The sequence below is a fragment of the Ixodes scapularis genome, unplaced genomic scaffold, assembly GCF_016920785.2.
Source record: "Ixodes scapularis isolate PalLabHiFi unplaced genomic scaffold, ASM1692078v2 PGA_scaffold10__122_contigs__length_95168666, whole genome shotgun sequence".
In the NCBI taxonomy this organism is placed as follows: domain Eukaryota; kingdom Metazoa; phylum Arthropoda; class Arachnida; order Ixodida; family Ixodidae; genus Ixodes; species Ixodes scapularis.
The window spans coordinates 94,938,882-94,956,921 of record NW_024609836.1 but is presented as its reverse complement, the minus strand read 5'-3'; the positions used below and the strand labels follow the sequence as shown (position 1 = coordinate 94,956,921).

Here is an 18,040-nt window from a genome sequence, read left to right as displayed (position 1 = left end):
TATTTTGCTGATTACCATATTTAGTTAGATCGAGCAAAGTTTTCTTCTGTTTTTTTATCTATCCCATCAAATGGCAACACACGAATTTGAATACTGTGATGGAAGGGCACCAGGAGAAGAAAACAAGCGAAAGCAGGGCTTCACTTGGAGTTATAGTCACCTTTAAATATCTCAGCTTTTGACCATATTCACGTTTCTGGTAAGCGATTCAGACGATCCAAATGTACTGTTACTCCACATTGCACGAGCGTTTCACAACAACCTCGCACGTTTCAACCTAACGAACTCCCTTGTTTGAACTTGACAACCATTGCTTCTCGATCTCTCTGTACACAAGACGAGCAAGTGAAGAGGATAGGGCTTCTGGAAGGTCAGTCTTGAAAACTACAAGTCCTTCTTTGTGAAGGTTGGATTCGTTGTTCAGTTTGAAGGCAGGGGACAAGTTGAAAAGTGATACAGGTTAATTTCTGTGTATCTTTTGAGTGAGCAATGTTTGGGATACAAGGGTATGCTCGATGTCTGCTAACCTGTTCTTTTGTTGTAAATGTAGGTCTCTTTGTAGAAGTTCAGGGACGGCTGCAGTCGGCCTTGGATTTTAGGGTGCACGAGGATTCGTGAAATCAAAGACAGTAGCCGAGTTTGAGTTGTCCCTCTTTCTGTGTCTTTTCCATCGACTAAACGTTTTGCTTTCTGTACCGCAGCGATCTCTGGCACCGAAAAAACAATCGATGTCCAGTAGCGCTCCTGAACCCGACTGTTATTAAGCGAGAACCACAAAAAATGAACCTTAAGATAAGTAACCAAAAAGTTAACGAGATCCTGCTCTTCATAAAGATATTGTTTGGATACTTTTAGAATTTCCCTTTTGGAAATAAAATAAAAAATACCCCACTGAACGAAAAAAGGAACGCCATTCCTTTCTCCGTTCCAGTAAAAATGTAACCAGTTCCCGTTTCAGTTCCACCGATGCAAAATGGAATGGCAGCGTTCCTTCGCTCCTCCTAAAAGGAACGCCGTTCCTTGTAATGCCGTTCCATAGAAACACTGCATTATTCCAGGAATGCAGTTCCGTGCAACAGGGTGGTTCTCATTTGAACCCTTTCGCATTTCTACCTTCTCGTTTCCACCTTCAATAGCACAAAACAACTTTCGCTTTTCTCCCTTTCTCAACCGCGCACCCCATGGCGCTGCGTGTCCATCAGCGCAGAGCGTCCAAGGTCACCAGGGAAGAACACGCACCAACCAGCGACAGAAAGTATGCAGCAGACGACAAAGGGAGCGGACGAGCGGCTTGCATGCTCAACTCATTACAAGTGCTTAGGTGTACCTCAATCTTTTTTGTTTCTGCTCCAGAGTGTTCTGGTGTTTGTGTTTTGGTGCTTCTGCTTTGTGCCTTGCTTTGCAATGTACGCCGCAAAAGTGTGCAATCGGTCCCTACCTGTCACGCACAACGCAATCTCCAAGCAAGAGCGGAAGATGCGGTTGATGCTGTCATTTGCGGAGTGCGAGATTTTGTTGGACGCCGAGGCCGACATGCTTTGAGAACGTAGCATAGATGACGACGGGACTGACATTACCAGTGTGGACGAATCCTAGTCTGTAGTCGCGGTCCGAGCGAGAACGACATGGAGCTGCTTCAGTTGTCCCGCCTCCAGCGTGAGCTTCCTAGTTTCGGTAACGCCTGGGCATCTCCTGCACCTTGCGCGTGTATATGCAGCCAAAGTATGCCAGAAGGCATCGATCGCGTGCTGAAGGCTGGGCTTTCGGAAGAGATACCCTGCCATTCCCACAAATTCACTGTAAAAGGCACCTCTAAAAATCTATTCTTTTTTGATGGCGTGCAATGTGGGAGGGGGGGGGGGGGGGTCGACTTGCAATCGTGTAAATACGGTAACTCAAGGATGCACCAACTTAACCAAACAAACAAACTTATGCAAGGAAAGAGGGTAGCTGTATTCTACTGTTTTTTCTTTTTTGTTTTTTTATTGAGAAAACTTTATGCAATTTTTTGTCCAACTAATTTTAGCTGCGTTTGGGACTTTGTGTTTCTGGCGTTCTTTTCTTGCCTGCATCTCGGGGTTCTTCGCTATTATGTTCAATTTACGGCTAGTTCGTTTGCACGCTTACTTCGTGTTCCTGAATTATCGCTTTAGGAGAGGTCACTGTGGTTCGTCACCACGAGCTCTGCACCGAGGACTTGCCTGGGTGAAGGAGACCGTTGGCGCTGCAGACACGGAGGGCGTCACGAGGAAGCTGAAAGGGTCCGACGAGCCGTCAAAGGACGCCAGGACCTCCGTTTTGATGGGGAAGGCTTGGGCGTGGTCCGTGAACGGCAGCGGCTGTCCGCCGTGCAGGGATGCCACCCCTGGAGTGGTTGAAGGGGTTACACGATCTCCAGTCAACGTTTTGTAATCCATGGGTTCTCAAAGCGTTTGGTTCTCCAGAAAAGCCCCCATGACAGGCTGAGAGAAAGCAGGTGAGCCTCCCTTCTTTCTCTTCTTGCAATCAAACAGCACAGAAATTTAGACGTTGCTAACGGTAAGATACAGACAACAATAAAACAAGGATAAAAGGTGCGAGTGTTTAGGTTGGTGAAAAGCAGCAGCCACGAGTACCTTGATTTTCGTACCTGCTCGACACCGCTGGTGGAACATCTAATGGAAAGCTTAACAAACTTGAGGAACAGGGCCCTCCACAAACCCGTCAAAGAAAACACGAAACGGCAGAATTCTAGGGACTTCGGCAGCTCTGCATGCTTCACAAACCATTATCCCCAGGAAATTTCCCCGACTGTTCCCTTTCTTCAGCCCCAGGTTATCCGTAGTTTTTGTAGACTTGCTTTTTGAAGATCTGCTTTATGCAACAATAAATTAAGCACACACCTTGGAGGCACTCCAACCTCTCCAGTCTCGCTTTCCTGACCTGACTTTCTCTGGAGAGCAACTGTAGAAGAGAAGAATAAAAATGCCATTGTACATAAAATGCTACAGAAAAAAACTCCGGCATTTCGCTTAAATAAATTGCTACAATGTGGTGGCTCTTAGCGTTTGAACCGAGCAAACCACGAACGGGCACACAGGCCGACGTTTGCTCGTTTGTTCCAGCGAAGCGGATTAGATTAAGGGATACTTTATATAAAGCCTTAGCAAAAACAAATTGTGAGCCCTTCCACTTCACGTGAAGATAAAGGACCAGCGAAGCTCTTATCTTTATGATGTCTCGGACGATGCCTAGAGGACGACGTCTAGGATGACCTCAAAGACGACTTCTAGGACGACCTCGAGGACGACGTCTAGGACGACCTCAAGGACGACCTTGAGGACGACGTCTAGGACGACCTCAAAGATGACTTCTAGGACGACCTCGAGGACAACGTCTAGGATGACCTCAAGGACGACCTTGAGGACGACGTCTAGGACGACCTCAAGGATGACTTCTAGGACAACCTCAAGGACGACTTCTAGGACGACGCCTAGAGAACAACATCGAGGACGACCTCAAGGACGACGTCTAGGACGACCTCAAGGACCACCTCAGGGATGACTTCTAGGACGACTTCAAAGACGCCGCCTAGAGGACAACGTCTAGGATGACTTCTAGGACGACGTTAGAATCACCTCAAGGACGACCTCGAGGGCAATGCCTAGAGATGATAACAAGGGATCAGGACCTCACCATCTAATAATGCCAAGGAAGGCTGACTCATGCTGGTTGCCCCCTTTTTATTTTTATTTATTCATACTTGCCACGACCAATGGGGAGTTTTCAGTCAACATCCGCGGAAGCATTTTTTCCCAGATCCTAGCGCATAACAGCTTCGCTGTAAAACCAATGCACCTATCGAGAACACCTCTTACCTTCAGACAGGCCAAGATCCACCCATTGTTCGAAGCTTTTTCCAGCACCAACATGGCAGACCAACCAGAAGGCTTGGTTGGCTTGAATGTTCCAGTCAAGCAGATACCGTACTCCGTTCAACCCTAAGCTGACACTGCAGAGGAAGCTACGTGTCCGCTGAACCTATCACCTCACCTGGCTCTCTGCGCAGGGGTGTGGCTGATGACTTGGTGAAAGAGAGGCATACGGCTGGATGTAGCTTCCACCGCAGCTTAGGGATGAACAAAGTACACAAAAAGGCTCTTGTAACATTTGCCGATTTTGGTGCCACCTATAGTACTCTATTTCGCCCTTGGATGAACCAGAATGGATGCCAGAAGGCCATCACAGCCAATCCAGCGCTGAGAGCAAGACGCACAACACTCTGGCCGAGCGCTGGGACGCACAAGGTCATGCGACACTCTCTAGTTGCCAGAATGGCCGACATGCTCTGGTATTGCATCTGCTGCGGTTCATCGTTGGGGGGAAATGGAGGGGGAAAAACGGGTGGACGGATAGATATTGAAAAGATCAAAATAAAGAGGCCCTTGTCCGTCCCGTTTTTCACAGAACTCGGTGTTTACCCGGCACAAGGGCAGATGAGGCACGACTGCTGCATCAGTGTTCAACCAGGACTCGTGTCCAATCAGTGCTTCAGCGGCCAATCACGAACCTCAGCCTGAACACCGACACCAAATTTGGCTACGTCAGCAGAGTGATAGAAACATATACTAAATGGAGGTGTTGTTGACCCCGTGGGTTTAGTTCCTAACTTAGCCACAGGAGGGAGCAATGGGTGGATCTCCTCCTCCAACGTAACGTACTCGCTGCACAGTGCATGTGATGTGGACGAAACTTTACAACATTTGCTTCTCGAGTGTCCAGCACTGGAACCTGCAGCAGGCGTCGGCACGTGCATCGAGCAAGCTCTTCAATTTACAGAAGAGACCAAATTTGTGGCATGCACGAAGCGGAGGCTCGAGGCTTGGTGGACGATCCACCCGTGAAACTCAAAAATAACAATAGTTTGTTTTTTCTTGTTTTCTTTTCTTTTTTTTTGGGGGGGGGAGGAGATGTTTGTTGCAAAGAGCAAGCACCACACATATACATACACGTGCACACATACTTCTTAGAGAGCCTAGACTCAAAAGGGGAGAGCAACTCAAACCATGAACAGCATTTTGCAAATTAAAGGCGGACACCTCTCGTGCGGATTGGTTGTAAGCACGTCCGCGTTGTGCCGTCAAGCTGCAAGGAGGAGAGCAAATGGAGAGCCCCGCCTGCAGACAATCTATGCTTTCGTCAACTCCTTGCAGCTTGCGTCAGAAACGCAGCCCACAGACCACGCAGCCCCTAACGGAGCAGTTGGAAGCGCCCACCCCAACAGCTACACCCTCCGATTCGGGCATCGGCTTGCGCCTCCTAGCCGGTGCTCCGCACGACGCGGCCCTTTTCCTCACCTCGACCCTCTTCTTCTTGAGTTCCTCGAGGACGAGGGTGACGCTGGCGATGTTTTGCTCGACCGCGGCCGTCTGCAGCCGGATCAGTTCCTCCTCGTGGCACAGCTGCACCAACTCGTCCACCAGGCCCTTGAGCGGGGGCGTGGCACCGCTCTGAGCGGCCGACGCCAGCCCCGGCTCCACCTTCGTGATCGCGGGTGGCGCCAGGGAGGCTGGGAGCGGGGAAGGCGCCTACGTGCATAGAGTCAAAAATGAGTCGTGCATAGATCCACAACTAAATCCACACCTCCCGCCTACATCCAAAGAGTGTTCATTACTTCTGACAAAGTTTGTAGCTTTTGACTGTCTCACCGCAAGACACATGAAAGGGGGGCACAAGTTGGTCCAATGGCTGCCGCTCAACAGTACAGTGATCTGAGAGCAGATTGTCTAGAACAAACTGTGCCGCTCCAGGACATTACCTTCCCAGGACCGGACGAACTGGGGAGCGGAGTCGTCTGCCTGGCCGTCGTCTGCTGCTGTCCGTCGGCCGAGGCAGACGGCGGCCTTGGTGTTCCCAGCGGAGTGGAGGTCTTGGATCGTGACAGAAGCTGGTTTTGGGGCTGGTCGCACGGAACTTCGGTGACAGGGTGGCTCGACGTGCCATCCTCTTCTTCGTCCCTTGTGGCGCGCTGTTGATCCGCGAGTCTAGCTTTCCGTCGGACTGGCTTTGCTTTTCGTACGTTGTCGACGTCTGCATTCGTGAGCCTGCCAATCACTTCGTCCGCCTTCGGAGTTGCGGGCCCTTCCTTGCAACCACCTGCTACCTGCAGAAGGGAGACAAGTCAGATACCATATACAAGCCTGGAGAGAAAGGTTCAGAGCCAAGCAATCAGTCCCAGTCTGAGCAATGGTCTGGTAAAGCAGACCAGAAGCCTACAGCATTTGTAAGCCATAATGCACATACTGCCATATTATCCAAACTATAGACTGCACCCAATGTATAGCCCACACCTGGTGCATATCAGCATGTAAGCAATTATTGTACAGAGCACACCTTGAATGAAAGGAAAACTCTAGCCAAAAAATAATACGGAGCTCGACGTTTAAAGGCCAGTTCGGCCTCTTGTTCACGGGCGACCGTTTCTGTTCTTGTCGTCTTGCAAATTACCCGGTGCTGTTGGCTTCTTTAAAGTGGCTGTTGTTTCTGCACACGTTTTATGGTTCGTAGCGCCTCTCGTAACGCACCGCAAACCGGACACGTAGGTGCTCGGAAGTGTTCCAGCTGATCGGTTGACATTATTTTCGGTGTTCTGAATGTACCAGGACTCTAATAAAAGGCGTCTTTGCCAGTTTCTTTCCGTGCCAAGAATAGAGCAGTTGTGGAATCCGATCGTGTGACCCTTTCTGGACGTGTTTTGCCAGCGCGCTACTCTGCACGTTATTCTTTTTGACGTCATACTGATGCTGGCGTAGACGTTCCGAGAAGTTTTTAGTTTGCCCAACGTAGGAGGCGGCACAGTCACCACAGGGGATCCTGTAGACGAGTCTCTGAGCCTTTTCTTTAGAGCGACGATCCTTTGGAAGTGAGAAGGGGCGTCCAATGGTGGACACCGGTTTATGTGCCACACCGACGCTGTATTTCCGTAAAACGCGCGCGCGAGTCTCACTTGGGCCCTTGATGTACGGGACGCATATGCGGTTGGGTAGAGGAGGGGCGTCTTCTGTTTCACTGTGTCTAGGTTTTTTGTATGTGTTGTTCAAAAATCTGGCAGGATACCCGTTCTGTTTCAGGTCGTGTTTGATCGTTGTGACCGCTTTCTTAAGAGCCTCTTCAATCGAGCAGACAGTAATTGCTCGCCTGAAGAGTGCAGAAGCCACAGATTTGTGCGTTGCAGGGTGGTAGGACGAGAAGTTCAGGTATCGACAGGTGTGTGTCGGTTTTCTGTAAACTTCGAATGTCAAACGGTTCGAATTTCTCTTCTTGAGTACGTCCAAGAATGGAAGAGAACCGTCAGACTCCAGCTCAATTGTAAATTGTATCGCCGGTGCGATGGAGTTTAAGTGGTGGTGAAGGTTGTTGATTTCACTGGTTTTGTTGTATTGTCACTAGCTTTTTATTTCTGCATTGTCACTCCCGCGAATGCTGGCTTCGTTTCTTCCGTTCGCCGAAACCAGAGATAGTCGGTACCCCGTCGTTCCTCCTCTCCCTTTCCCTCACCCTATCCTCCTCCCGCTCAGAAAACTATATATTGCAGAACACAACCGAATAAAGACGTTGATACGCTGCCACCAGCTGTTTCTCGGTTTTCTTCACGCCGCACACGGTGGCTTATGCGACGCAGCAGGTTTTGACCACACAGAAACAACACCGGGCAATTTGCAGGACGACGACAAGAACGAAAACAGTCACCCGTGAACAAGGGGCCGAACTGGCCTTGCAATGTCAGGCTTCGTGTTATTCTTTGATTAGAGTTTTTATTCCCTGCCATCCTTAACCAGGTGGATGTCCACCGAAAATTTTACGCTCAAAGCACACCTTTGCAAATGCCTGCATTATTAGCTCGCGAAGAAGCTTGTGCCAAACATAAATCGTGGTCCATATACTCCATCATTCAGCAAATTCATCACATCCCGTCGTATTCAACTACCTAGAAAAACAAATTTTTGTATAGCCCGCGCCTGCCGGTAGTTTGCACGACGCACGCTTTCAGCTTTTAAGCATGTGTACTCCAGGAAACACAACACTAGAGCATGTTTGTCGCACACTAAAAGGGCATAAATGAATGCATGATCCCATATCTGAGATTGGAGAGAAAGGATATGTGCAGAAAAGAACATGAAGGGAGACAGGTGCAGTCTCAAAGATATGGTGAAGTATCAGCCGACGGGGTAGGTCAGTATGTATAGAAGGTTTCCGGCACACATTTTTAAAACTGCCGTCAGAGCTTTGAATATGTAATCCATTCGAGCAAGCTGGTGAGCCAACCTGACGCAACAGCTAGAGCTCTAGCCACTGGATGGTGTCAATTTTCCGAAAGAGGTCGATCGGCTTACGACGGATGAGTGAGAAACCTACTCTAAAGTTAACAATGAATAACAAAGGAGACTTAATGAGAGTCTCTTATACGTCCATGCTCTTTACTGTAGTTAAGAATATCTGCCTGAACTAAGAATAGCGTAAAGTTTCACAAAAGTCACCTGACATGTACACAGCAACATTATTGTGATCATCCCTCGCTTCGATGCAGTACTTTAATCACCACAATGAAAAAATGACCGCATCTCCACTTGGTGAATGATGTTGATTGGGGCGAAGCTCTGGTGGTGCTGATGATACTGATTTTCTCGTCGTCGTCGTCGCAAGGTACGTCGTCGTCAAACTGGGCGAGGAGACTCCAACCGACTTTTATGTTTAGGTACTTATAGAGAGGTGAGTCTTCCAGGTACTTTAACCACGCGTGCAGGTTTCTTTTCTTGACCAACCCGGACGAGGGCTTGCTCATCTGCTGTCGCTTTATGTGCACGTCGATGGCTGCGTCGTCGGGTATGTTTCTAGGAAGGCATTGCACCGTTTCCTGCATCGGAACGTTGACCACTTGACCTTTGATTCCGTACTGCCCGTTGCCGTGCGCTAAACACCTGATGCTCATGAACGGGAGCCGCGGAGCGATTAATCGTTCTTCTACGCGGTTCAACGCTGGCAGGTGCTCTGGTTTGGGCGGGTAGCGGTAACCGTGCGTTACACTCATTGCAGGGACCTTGCCGCCTACCAAGGAGTCTTTGCACGTCGAGCAAACCACGCACTCACTGTGATCACCACCACCGGAGAACTCTTGCTGCAGCACTGCAATGGCTCGCAAGTGTTCGTTTCGTATGTTACCGGTATTGGTCAACGCGTTGTCGAACCGATCACATACCTTGCAGCTCTGCCCAAAGCTCCGGTCGAGGGAATCGTGCTTGAACCGAGCATCGGCGCCTCCCGTCCCCGGGGTAGCAACTTGCTGTCTGCGTTGACGCTTTGCCGCAGCCTCCCGAGCTCTCGTCTCTGGGGTAGCAGCTTGCTGTCTGCGTTGACGCTTTGCCGCAGCCTCCTGAGCTCTCGTCTCCGGGGTAGCTTGCTGTCGGCGTTGACGCTTTGCCGCCGCTTCCCGAGCTCTCAACTCCGCGTCCGCTTGGCGTTTTTGACGCTTTGCAGCAGCTTCTCGCGCCCTGGTGTCCGGAGAAGCTTGCTGTCTGCGTAGACGCTGAGCCGCAGCATGCCGAGCTTTTCGCACTTTTTCATCCATGTTGGATTGGATTGGATTGGAGTCTGCGGCTCTTCCCTTTGTATCGGGTGATCAACAGTAACGGATACTGGATCTAGCCTAGTCAGTCGCGCCTCCCGCGACTTCCGCTTCCGCTTGATGTTCCGCTGATCGATTGCACTCCCTCCGCCGATGCGTCTCCCTCCACCAGACCTCCAGCCGCCTCTTCGTCACGTCTACCGCCGATCGAACGTTATTTTGTTCTTCCTCTCCTTGTTCTGCACAGAAAGAGAATGTGCAGTGTTGCCAGATAGTCCCACCAAGAAACAGCCAAACGACTGAGATGTGGATGTATAGCCCAAATATCAAGGAGGTTAGAAGTACTATACTCCGCGACAACTTTTCTTGGCAATGCAGTGGAAGGTACAGGCCCGCGTCCCCTCTCCCATTTTGAGTGTACGCAGGCTCTCCTCCTCCCCATTTCCCGGGAGAGGAGGAGAGCCCGCGCACACTCAAAATGGGAGAGGGGACGCGGGCCTGTACCTTCCACTGCATTGCCAAGAAAAGTTGTCGTGGAGTATAGGAGGGGGCACGTTGCAATATTGGTGAAGCCTAGTCATAAAAAGTTTAAACGATTTTGTGCCCAGCGTGACCTCAGATCTCTCTGGCGATTGGTGCGCGTGACATGTCACGTGTGAGATGGATGCAGAGGGGTTTGGATTTGGGCTAGTTGGTTGAAAATGTTTAGGGGTTAAAAGCGCTAAAAACGACGGACGAGTAGGAGAGACACACACCACAGAGCGCTACTTGCAACTGGTTTATTATTGAAAAAAAACAAAACACACGTACCGCGAAACCAACAAGACACACATCTGATTCAGTTCCCAACCGTCGCTAATCACATTTCTTACTCTTACACCATGCATGATCGTAAAAACGATAACTCCGATTCAAACAGGGTTATCGATGGGGCACTTACACACGTACCCTCGTCACACTCGGAAATAAAAAACGCTTCCGTTATCTCCCTTGTCTTTCTACTTTTGTTTCGTGCCAAGATGACGGTGTTGTCTAAATAGGGTAAACACTCACACCTACTGCAATGTACTGCGAGATTGCCACAGGGGGCTGACCTCAATGACAGGGCATGTTCCCTCAGTCTTTCGTTCACGCATCGCCCCGACTGCCCCACGTATACCCTCCCACAAGACAGAGGAATTCTGTACACTACCCCACACTGCATCCTAGGTATTTTGTTGCGTGCTTTTTCTGACAAATATCCAACCGTGTGTCACCCCGTTCCACCCTCCCACATAGCTTGCTTAATTTCTGTGGAGCTGAAAGGAGAACCGAAATGCCATGCTTTTCCCCTACCTTTTTGATGTTATGGCTTACGTTATGTATATACGGTATCACCACTGGTCTTTTTTCTGGCTTGCCCCTCTCTTCCCTCTTCCCTCCTCCACGAAACTTTTTTTAGCAAGCCCTCTACCACCCCCTTAATAATCTCACAGGGAAAGCCTCCCTCCTCTAGCCTCCTCACTTGTAACCCGAAGCTTTCGGCTACGCTGTGCTGACAGGACTTCGTTAAGGCCGCGTTCAGGCAGGTTGTGGCGATCCCCCTCTTGATAATCTTGGAGTGGTTCGAGTCATAGGGCAAAACACCTTTTTTCGCCCTAGGACAGTAAGTCCAACATACATGCGACGGGAGAAGGGCCAACTTCAGATCCAAAAACTGCAAACCACCCTCCACCAGGTTCTCACTCGTGAAATTCAAGCCCGAGGCGCTAGTTCTGAAAATCTGACACAAACACCGCCCTTTCTGACTCCCCTTTTTTCCGGAACAGAACAAGATAGTCGTCCACAAATCTGAATACATGGACGACTCCTGCCTCCAATCTATTCTTAATGTCCCTATCACAGTTTGCTAAGTACAAATCACTTAACACTGGAGCCACACTCGCACCAATACACACACCTTGCTTCTGCACGAGCTGTACGTCTTTAAAAACAATATATGTGGATTCCAAATAAAAGCCCAGCAACTCTAGAAAACCTTCCGCGGCAACCCCACATTGATTTTGGAACTTGACCTCTCCAAACACCTCAATGGCCTCACGAATAGCTACAAAAAGACCGTCATGTGGTATAGAATAAAACAGGTTTTCAATGTCAAATGATACCGCATCACAGGCACCAGGGTTACAATGTGTCAGAAACTCCATCACACTTTCTGAATTGTTCACCCTGAAAGGATCGTTCAAGTGAAGCTGGGAAAGGTGACGCTGAAGGTACGATGACATCAGAGCCCTGGATGACATCTGCATTTGCCCTAAACGGCATGTCCACTTTATGAGTCTTCACCATGAAAAAAACCTTTAGGTTAAGATCCTTAGCCCGTACGATCGACGCTTTTAAACTGTCCAGACTCAAGTTCTGGCACAGTTTAAAAAAAAGAGATGGATGGTTGATTGTAGAAGAACTCCTTGCAGGCTTGCGCGCGCTCCGTCCGGTAGGATTTATCAGGTCGAAGTCTAGACTATGGTGTATTCTAGTACCCCATAGCAAGACGAAGTCTAGCTGCGGTCACGTGATGTGGTCACGTTGGCATGGTAAGTGAGGAGAGTAAGGAGGAAAATGAGAAAGAGGCGAGGCGTCAAGGCAGCATGGCTTGTGGAGGCTACGCGGCCGACGTCATGCCCTCTCCTACCCTTCTATTCTCCATGCCAAATATAGCCAAAGCCGTAAAAAAAGTATAGCCCAAAATAGCCAAGACTAAAAACAATGAGTTTCCCTTTTGAGTCTTATATTGACAATTTCTCACACTCGTACAATACACGTTACAATCTCTGTTTCAACTAGGGATGTCGCGAACCACCCCAAGTTCGATTTCGAAAGGTTTCGATATTTGCGAAGCGAACTGAGGTTCGATTTAGAAAAATTTCGATATTTTCGTACCGACCGAGGTTCGAATTCGAAAAATTCGCAACTTTCGATCACGGTGGAGTTTCGAATTCGAAAAGTTCGAAGCTTTCACGGTTTCTAAAATTTCGGATTAGAATATTTCAAATATTTTTTTACTTCAGGTTCGATAAATTCGAAGATTTCGAAATTCTTTGGAAATAAAATTCGAAAACTTCGAACGCTTCGAATTTTTATAGACATGAAGTTCGAACAATTCGAACATTTCGAATTTCTTTCCGCATAAAGTTCGAAAAGTTTGAAGGTTTCGATTCTCTTTTAACGCTAAAATCGAGAAGAAAAAAATCTTAGAGGATTTTGAATTTTTTTCTAGTCCAAGTTTTCAAAGTTCGAAGTCCGGTTTTCAAGTTCCTCCACAGTTTGTTTCAAATGACGTTTTCACGACTCACTTTTTACAAAATCAAGTTTAGAAAAGTTAGGGTGTGATCTAGATTCTGCGAAGTTGGTCACGCAGTTAAATGAGGCGACGAGTGTCCCGGATGTGCTGGAATATTTGCCAGTGCAAAGTGACGTGTGACCATGGTTCAGTAATCGTGACCGCCAGCCCGGGGTGGGGAAGGGGGGGGAGTCTTTAACCTTCATCACGCAGTAGTGATCACACGAACATACTGTTTTACGAGACTCATCCAGTTTGAAACGGCCAGGGGCGGGCAGGAGGTTGAGGCTCAGAAAAACCTTGAAGCGACCTGGCAAACTACCTCGCCACCCCTTGCACGCTGGTAGCAATCTGATCGAACGCCTCCCGGGTGACGCTGGCATATAGTAAGTTAAGTTTTAATTGTCCTGGAGGTTTATTCTCTGGGACGGAGGAATCGTCTCGCAAAAAGCCGACACAACTCGAGGTTGAGGAGCGTTCTACCATACAAGTGGCGACGGAAGAGGAAAAACGGGGGGTAAGAGGGTAGCGGGGGGGGGGCTTCAGTTCCTTTCCCCTCCCCTTTCCAGATATTTCGGACTGTTAAAGAAAACAATACGGGGAAAGAGGGCGTGGTCGAGCTTATTTTAATCTGAAATTATTTATGCATATGTATAGCTACTGTCGCTCTTCACTGCATAAAAGATTGCGTAGATGGTCATTGTTAGAAACTCGTTCTCAGAAGGCACTACTCGTCACATGTGGTTCGAAAGTTCAAAGCTGTCTTTTCGACCTAAATACCTGTGCCAATAGTAAAAAAAAAAAAAAAAAAAAAAAAAAGAATAAATGCGGGGATAAAAAGTTGGAGAAAAAAAAAACTATCAAGAATTCGCCGGAAGTGTTGTATTCTTGCGTATTCAGAGGTTCAGAACTTCGAAACAAGTTTCTTTTACCAAAATGTGTACAGGCTAAAAGTAGAAACACGTCCCAGGGTCGTGAAGCGAAAAAAAAAAAAAGTTTTCTTTCAATGACGTGTTGAACTTGAACACTATTAGAAATCTTCTTCCATGAGTTAATTTATTCCTTAACGTGAAAAAACAATAAATACATTATTTTGTATTCTGCAGATGGCAATGATATGTATTGTCTGTGGTGTTAATTTATAAATGCGATACCTCAAACAACTTAAACGAAAATAAATATCAAGTTTAGGGCATAATTGCATGTAGATACATGTTTGGACATTCCTTCGAAACTCACGTTGAATAACAATAATCACATCTTAAGACGGCACCTAAAAAAAGTATAACATCTCTACCACAAATAGCTTTGGCTACAGCGCGCTTCAAATCTGGCACAAACGATAATCATCAAAAACCCGTCGTCCTTCCTCGCCCCTTCGGAAATTTATTTCGTTAAAACTAAGCATGCCAGAACATTGAACCAAACGCCATTGTCTTTCGTAAGGAACGCAGCATCGCGTGTAAAAGTTCGAGAAAAAAAAAAAACTATGAATGTACCTCACTACTTGAATTCAAATGAAACCGTCCGCTGGTCTTTCGAAGTTCGACGAACGTCGAACTTTTACCCTAAAAGTTCGAAGTTCGTCGAAATTCTGACTTTTCAGAATTCGAAAGTTGGAAACTTTTCGAAGTTTCTTGATAAATAAGTCCGAAAGTTCGAAATTCATCGAATTTTTTGGTCAGTCAAGTTCGGAAGTTCGACAAGCATTGAACTTTGCAGCGCAATAAGTTCGAAAGTTCGAAAAAGATCGAATTTTTTAGCATAATAAGTTCGACGGTTCGAAAAGCGTCGAACTTCTTAGCTCAAGAAGTTCGAAAATTCGACTTTTGTCGAATTTTATGATGTAGACAATTCGAAAAATCGAAATCTCTCGAACCTTTCGAACCGCTTGATTCGATCATCGAAACTTCGATTCGAAAAAAGTTCGCGGCATCCCAAGTTTCAACTAAAGGTGTCGCGAACCGGCCGAGGTTCGAGTTCGACCAGGTTCGACTTTGTCGAACTTTTAGTGGAAATTTCGACGAACCTTGTATTGAGGTTCGACTCGTGCAGGGGGGTAAAGGTGGGTGAGGAGGAGTGGCAAATCCCGTGCGCCGACACCCGGGGTCCCGAGTGAACGATCGCAAAAGAGAGCGACAGAACACGAGAGAAAGAAAGCAACGTTGCCATGGTAAACGCGAAGAGTGAAAACTCTCAGCAATATAAACAGTGATAATTTAACGTTGTCAACGAAATTCTGAGCCATTCTAACGCTTATAAAAAGCAATAAAGTCATTACGCTGCATTAACTTCCGTTCTGTCGAAATCTCGGAAATCTGGTGGTTGCGCAGTTTCGTATTCCTCAACCGCGCCCAGCCGCGCCCCAGCGGCGAAGCCGGGTATAAGGCTTAGTTTAGCGTTAACGCGAGGCCGTACATCTGCGCGCTATGCAAAAAGAAAGCTTCGAAAGGAACGTGAATATCTTTCCACCAGTAAGTTCGTGGATTGTTGAAGTTCACGAAACTGCTTTGATGATGTAACCGTGTTTGGGACCCCGAGGGTCTGCCTGCATGATCCGCCACTTGCGGCGCAGCCAGAATGTATGGGAAAATGGCGGACCTTTTCCTCTAGAGTTAGTATGTATGATCTCTATGGACTCGTGTGCGCATCGTGTGCGCAAGCGCGACAGGTTAGCCAGTTGGCTTCGGATTGGATGGTGATGGCTAAGGGATGAAATAAGGGCAGCACTGATTAGTTATTTCAGTTAATACACTGCAAAAAATTAAGTTATTAACTTTTTCAGTGATTAGAATTTGTTTGTTTTAATTGCAACTGTTCATAAAATAAAATAACCCTTTGCATAAAAAAAAATTCTCCAAACCTAGATATACTTGCATCAAGGTCTGGCTACACTGTCTACAAAGTCGAACCGGTCGAATTTGGTTAAAAGTTCGAAGGTTCGTCGAACCGGTTCGACCCACTCGACCCCGAAAGTTCGACCTAAAAATCGAGTTCGACAAAAGTTCGCGACACCCCTAGTTTCAACCCTCAGAGCCTCAGATCCACCACCTTTTGTGTACATTATGTTACATTTTTTAGAAAAAGCTTCGGAAGGATGAAAATCCCCTTCCTTCGCAGGTTTTCAGAAGTACAAAATACACAGAAAGCTTTATTGAGAATTAATTAAGCCCGGGAGATATGATCATTTCAGTAAAAGAACAAAATACAGAAGCAGAACAGTCAGAACACTGGGTGTTTCAAACCAGAACCCCAATATCTCGGGTCCTTACCAATATCCCACCCGTCTCTTTTTTTTTTTTATGAACAATATTTGTGTCACCCATTCCTGTTCACGCTATTTCTGACTGCCGAAAATAATCCCTGGAGAAGGGGAATAAGAGGGACAAAGGACAAACACAAATCTCCAAACACAGCTAGGCAACTTGTGCGGGACCGAAAAAATCCGCCTGGTCCGGGCGGATTTCTTTGGGTGGTAACGACTGGAAGGTAGTCAATTGTTTAGCGGTGAAACTGCGGACTTCTCCTTTTTACAAACTTGGGTGCCTAAAGATTCTCACAATGGGCACCAAAGCAGCATTTGGAGAGATCAGTCTACGTCCGGGCAGAGCCATGTGCGTCCGGGTTGAAGGTGCACTACCGGGCCTGTGGTAATAGTGCAATCCGTTTGGCTTCCTCCACTGCACTGTAGGGAGACCGCCTGAACTTTGCAAGCGTTGCTTCACTACGCATTGTGAAAACCCCGAAATTTGAAGCCTTTCTCCTTCCTCTCTCCTCTCGACTAGCCAAAAGAGACACAATTTTTTTTCGAAACTGACTAAAAGTTCCAAAATTTAACTAGCCAAACCTCAAAGTTCGGCGTCGAACCCGAGGTTCGACAAAAGTTCGCCGCATTCTTAGAAATAGCCCAAAATAGCCACATAGCCAACCAAACTTTGACGCCAACTAGAAAAAAATGTAGCCCAATTTGGCTATATATAGCCCAATCTGGAAACACTGAGAATGTGTGGTATGGAACGTGGTTATATACGCATTTGACCGCAGCGCCCTCTCGTCTATAAAAGTTTAGCCAATGCATGCAAAGTTTAATGCAGTTATATACGCATTTGACCGCAGCGCCCTCTCTTGTATAGACGTTGAGCGTTCACATGCAACGTTTCATCCATGACATCCGCAGCTCTCGAGTTATACTACCATATCTCAGAGCCCCTACTCGTCCTGCAGTTGTGGCCGAGTGGTTAAGGCGATGGACTAGAAATCCATTGGGATCTCCCCGCACAGGCTCGAATCATGTCGACTGCGCAAACGTTTTTTCTTTTTTTGAAGACAGATGGGATGGCAGTCGATGTGAGCACGGACGCCGGACAAGGCTAGACCCTAAGGAGCTTCGCCCCTAAAAACTTCAGTTGAAAGGAAGTGCTTGTCCTGTGTACACCCTCCCACTTTGTCTTCGTTTCTTGTGCGCCGTGTAGAATCCACTAGCGTGAACCAACTAGCCCGCATTGCCACCCTAATTCATCCATCTAGATGTTCATTTCAGAACTGTTTCATTGAGTAACCATAGAGTACGGTGGAATGCCATCTAGATGCTGTGCTTCAAAACGCACGTATTCCATAGAATACACAGCACTGCAGTTACCAAAGCAGCCGTCTGGAGTCGAACGACGGGAAGCGAGTCGTGATAAGGGGGGAAGGGGGTGGGGGATGTACTGCTTGTGCAAGCAGCGCCTCTGGGCAGTTTCATAACTGAGCTAGTCTAATAACGTTGGGTATAACCAACCCACTGATCTCTACGACAATTTGCTGGATGACGCATCCCCGCTTGGTCGCTGCAGCGCAAGTGCAGCCACCGGACGGCTATCTTGCCACGCAGAAAATCAAGCTTTTGGAGCACAGTGAGACTGGGCGGAAGCGCGTAGAGCGTGTGGTCTGCTCGTTTGCCGTCACTCCCCGAACAAGTTTTTTCAAACCTGGTGTAAACGGTGATAATTGCCTTTGAGAGCCTGTGGAAAGTTTTACGAAAGCGCAGCACCACAGGAAGAAGGTACAACTTGTGGAAAGCCAGTCACGTCGGTCTCGCAGGTGATCAAAGCTTCCTTTATAGACCAAACTCCTTTGGC

General features: G+C 47.6%; 2 protein-coding genes across 2 annotated transcripts in view; both read right to left on the bottom strand.

Moving 5' to 3' along the window:
* Positions 1-2,159: 2,159 nt before the first annotated feature.
* The window catches only part of LOC8033193 (proteoglycan 4), a 61,090-nt gene continuing 45,209 nt past the window's right edge, over positions 2,160-18,040 (bottom strand). The window contains exons 8-9 of the mRNA XM_040217391.3: positions 2,883-2,943; positions 2,160-2,365 (exon numbers count right to left, since the gene is read on the bottom strand). Of these exons, the coding sequence (XP_040073325.1) occupies positions 2,160-2,365; positions 2,883-2,943 (267 nt within the window). The remainder of the gene's footprint in view (positions 2,366-2,882; positions 2,944-18,040) is intronic.
* Positions 8,352-9,610, bottom strand: LOC121834844. The gene has a single exon (XM_042288737.1). It carries the CDS (start codon positions 9,602-9,604, stop codon positions 8,546-8,548), a length of 1,059 nt encoding a protein of 352 aa, XP_042144671.1. The 5' UTR covers positions 9,605-9,610; the 3' UTR covers positions 8,352-8,545.

Bases quoted from the DNA above. Each gene is read 5' to 3' on its own strand.
- LOC121834844 (XM_042288737.1), bottom strand. From the start codon at position 9,604: ATGGATGAAAAAGTGCGAAAAGCTCGGCATGCTGCGGCTCAGCGTCTA.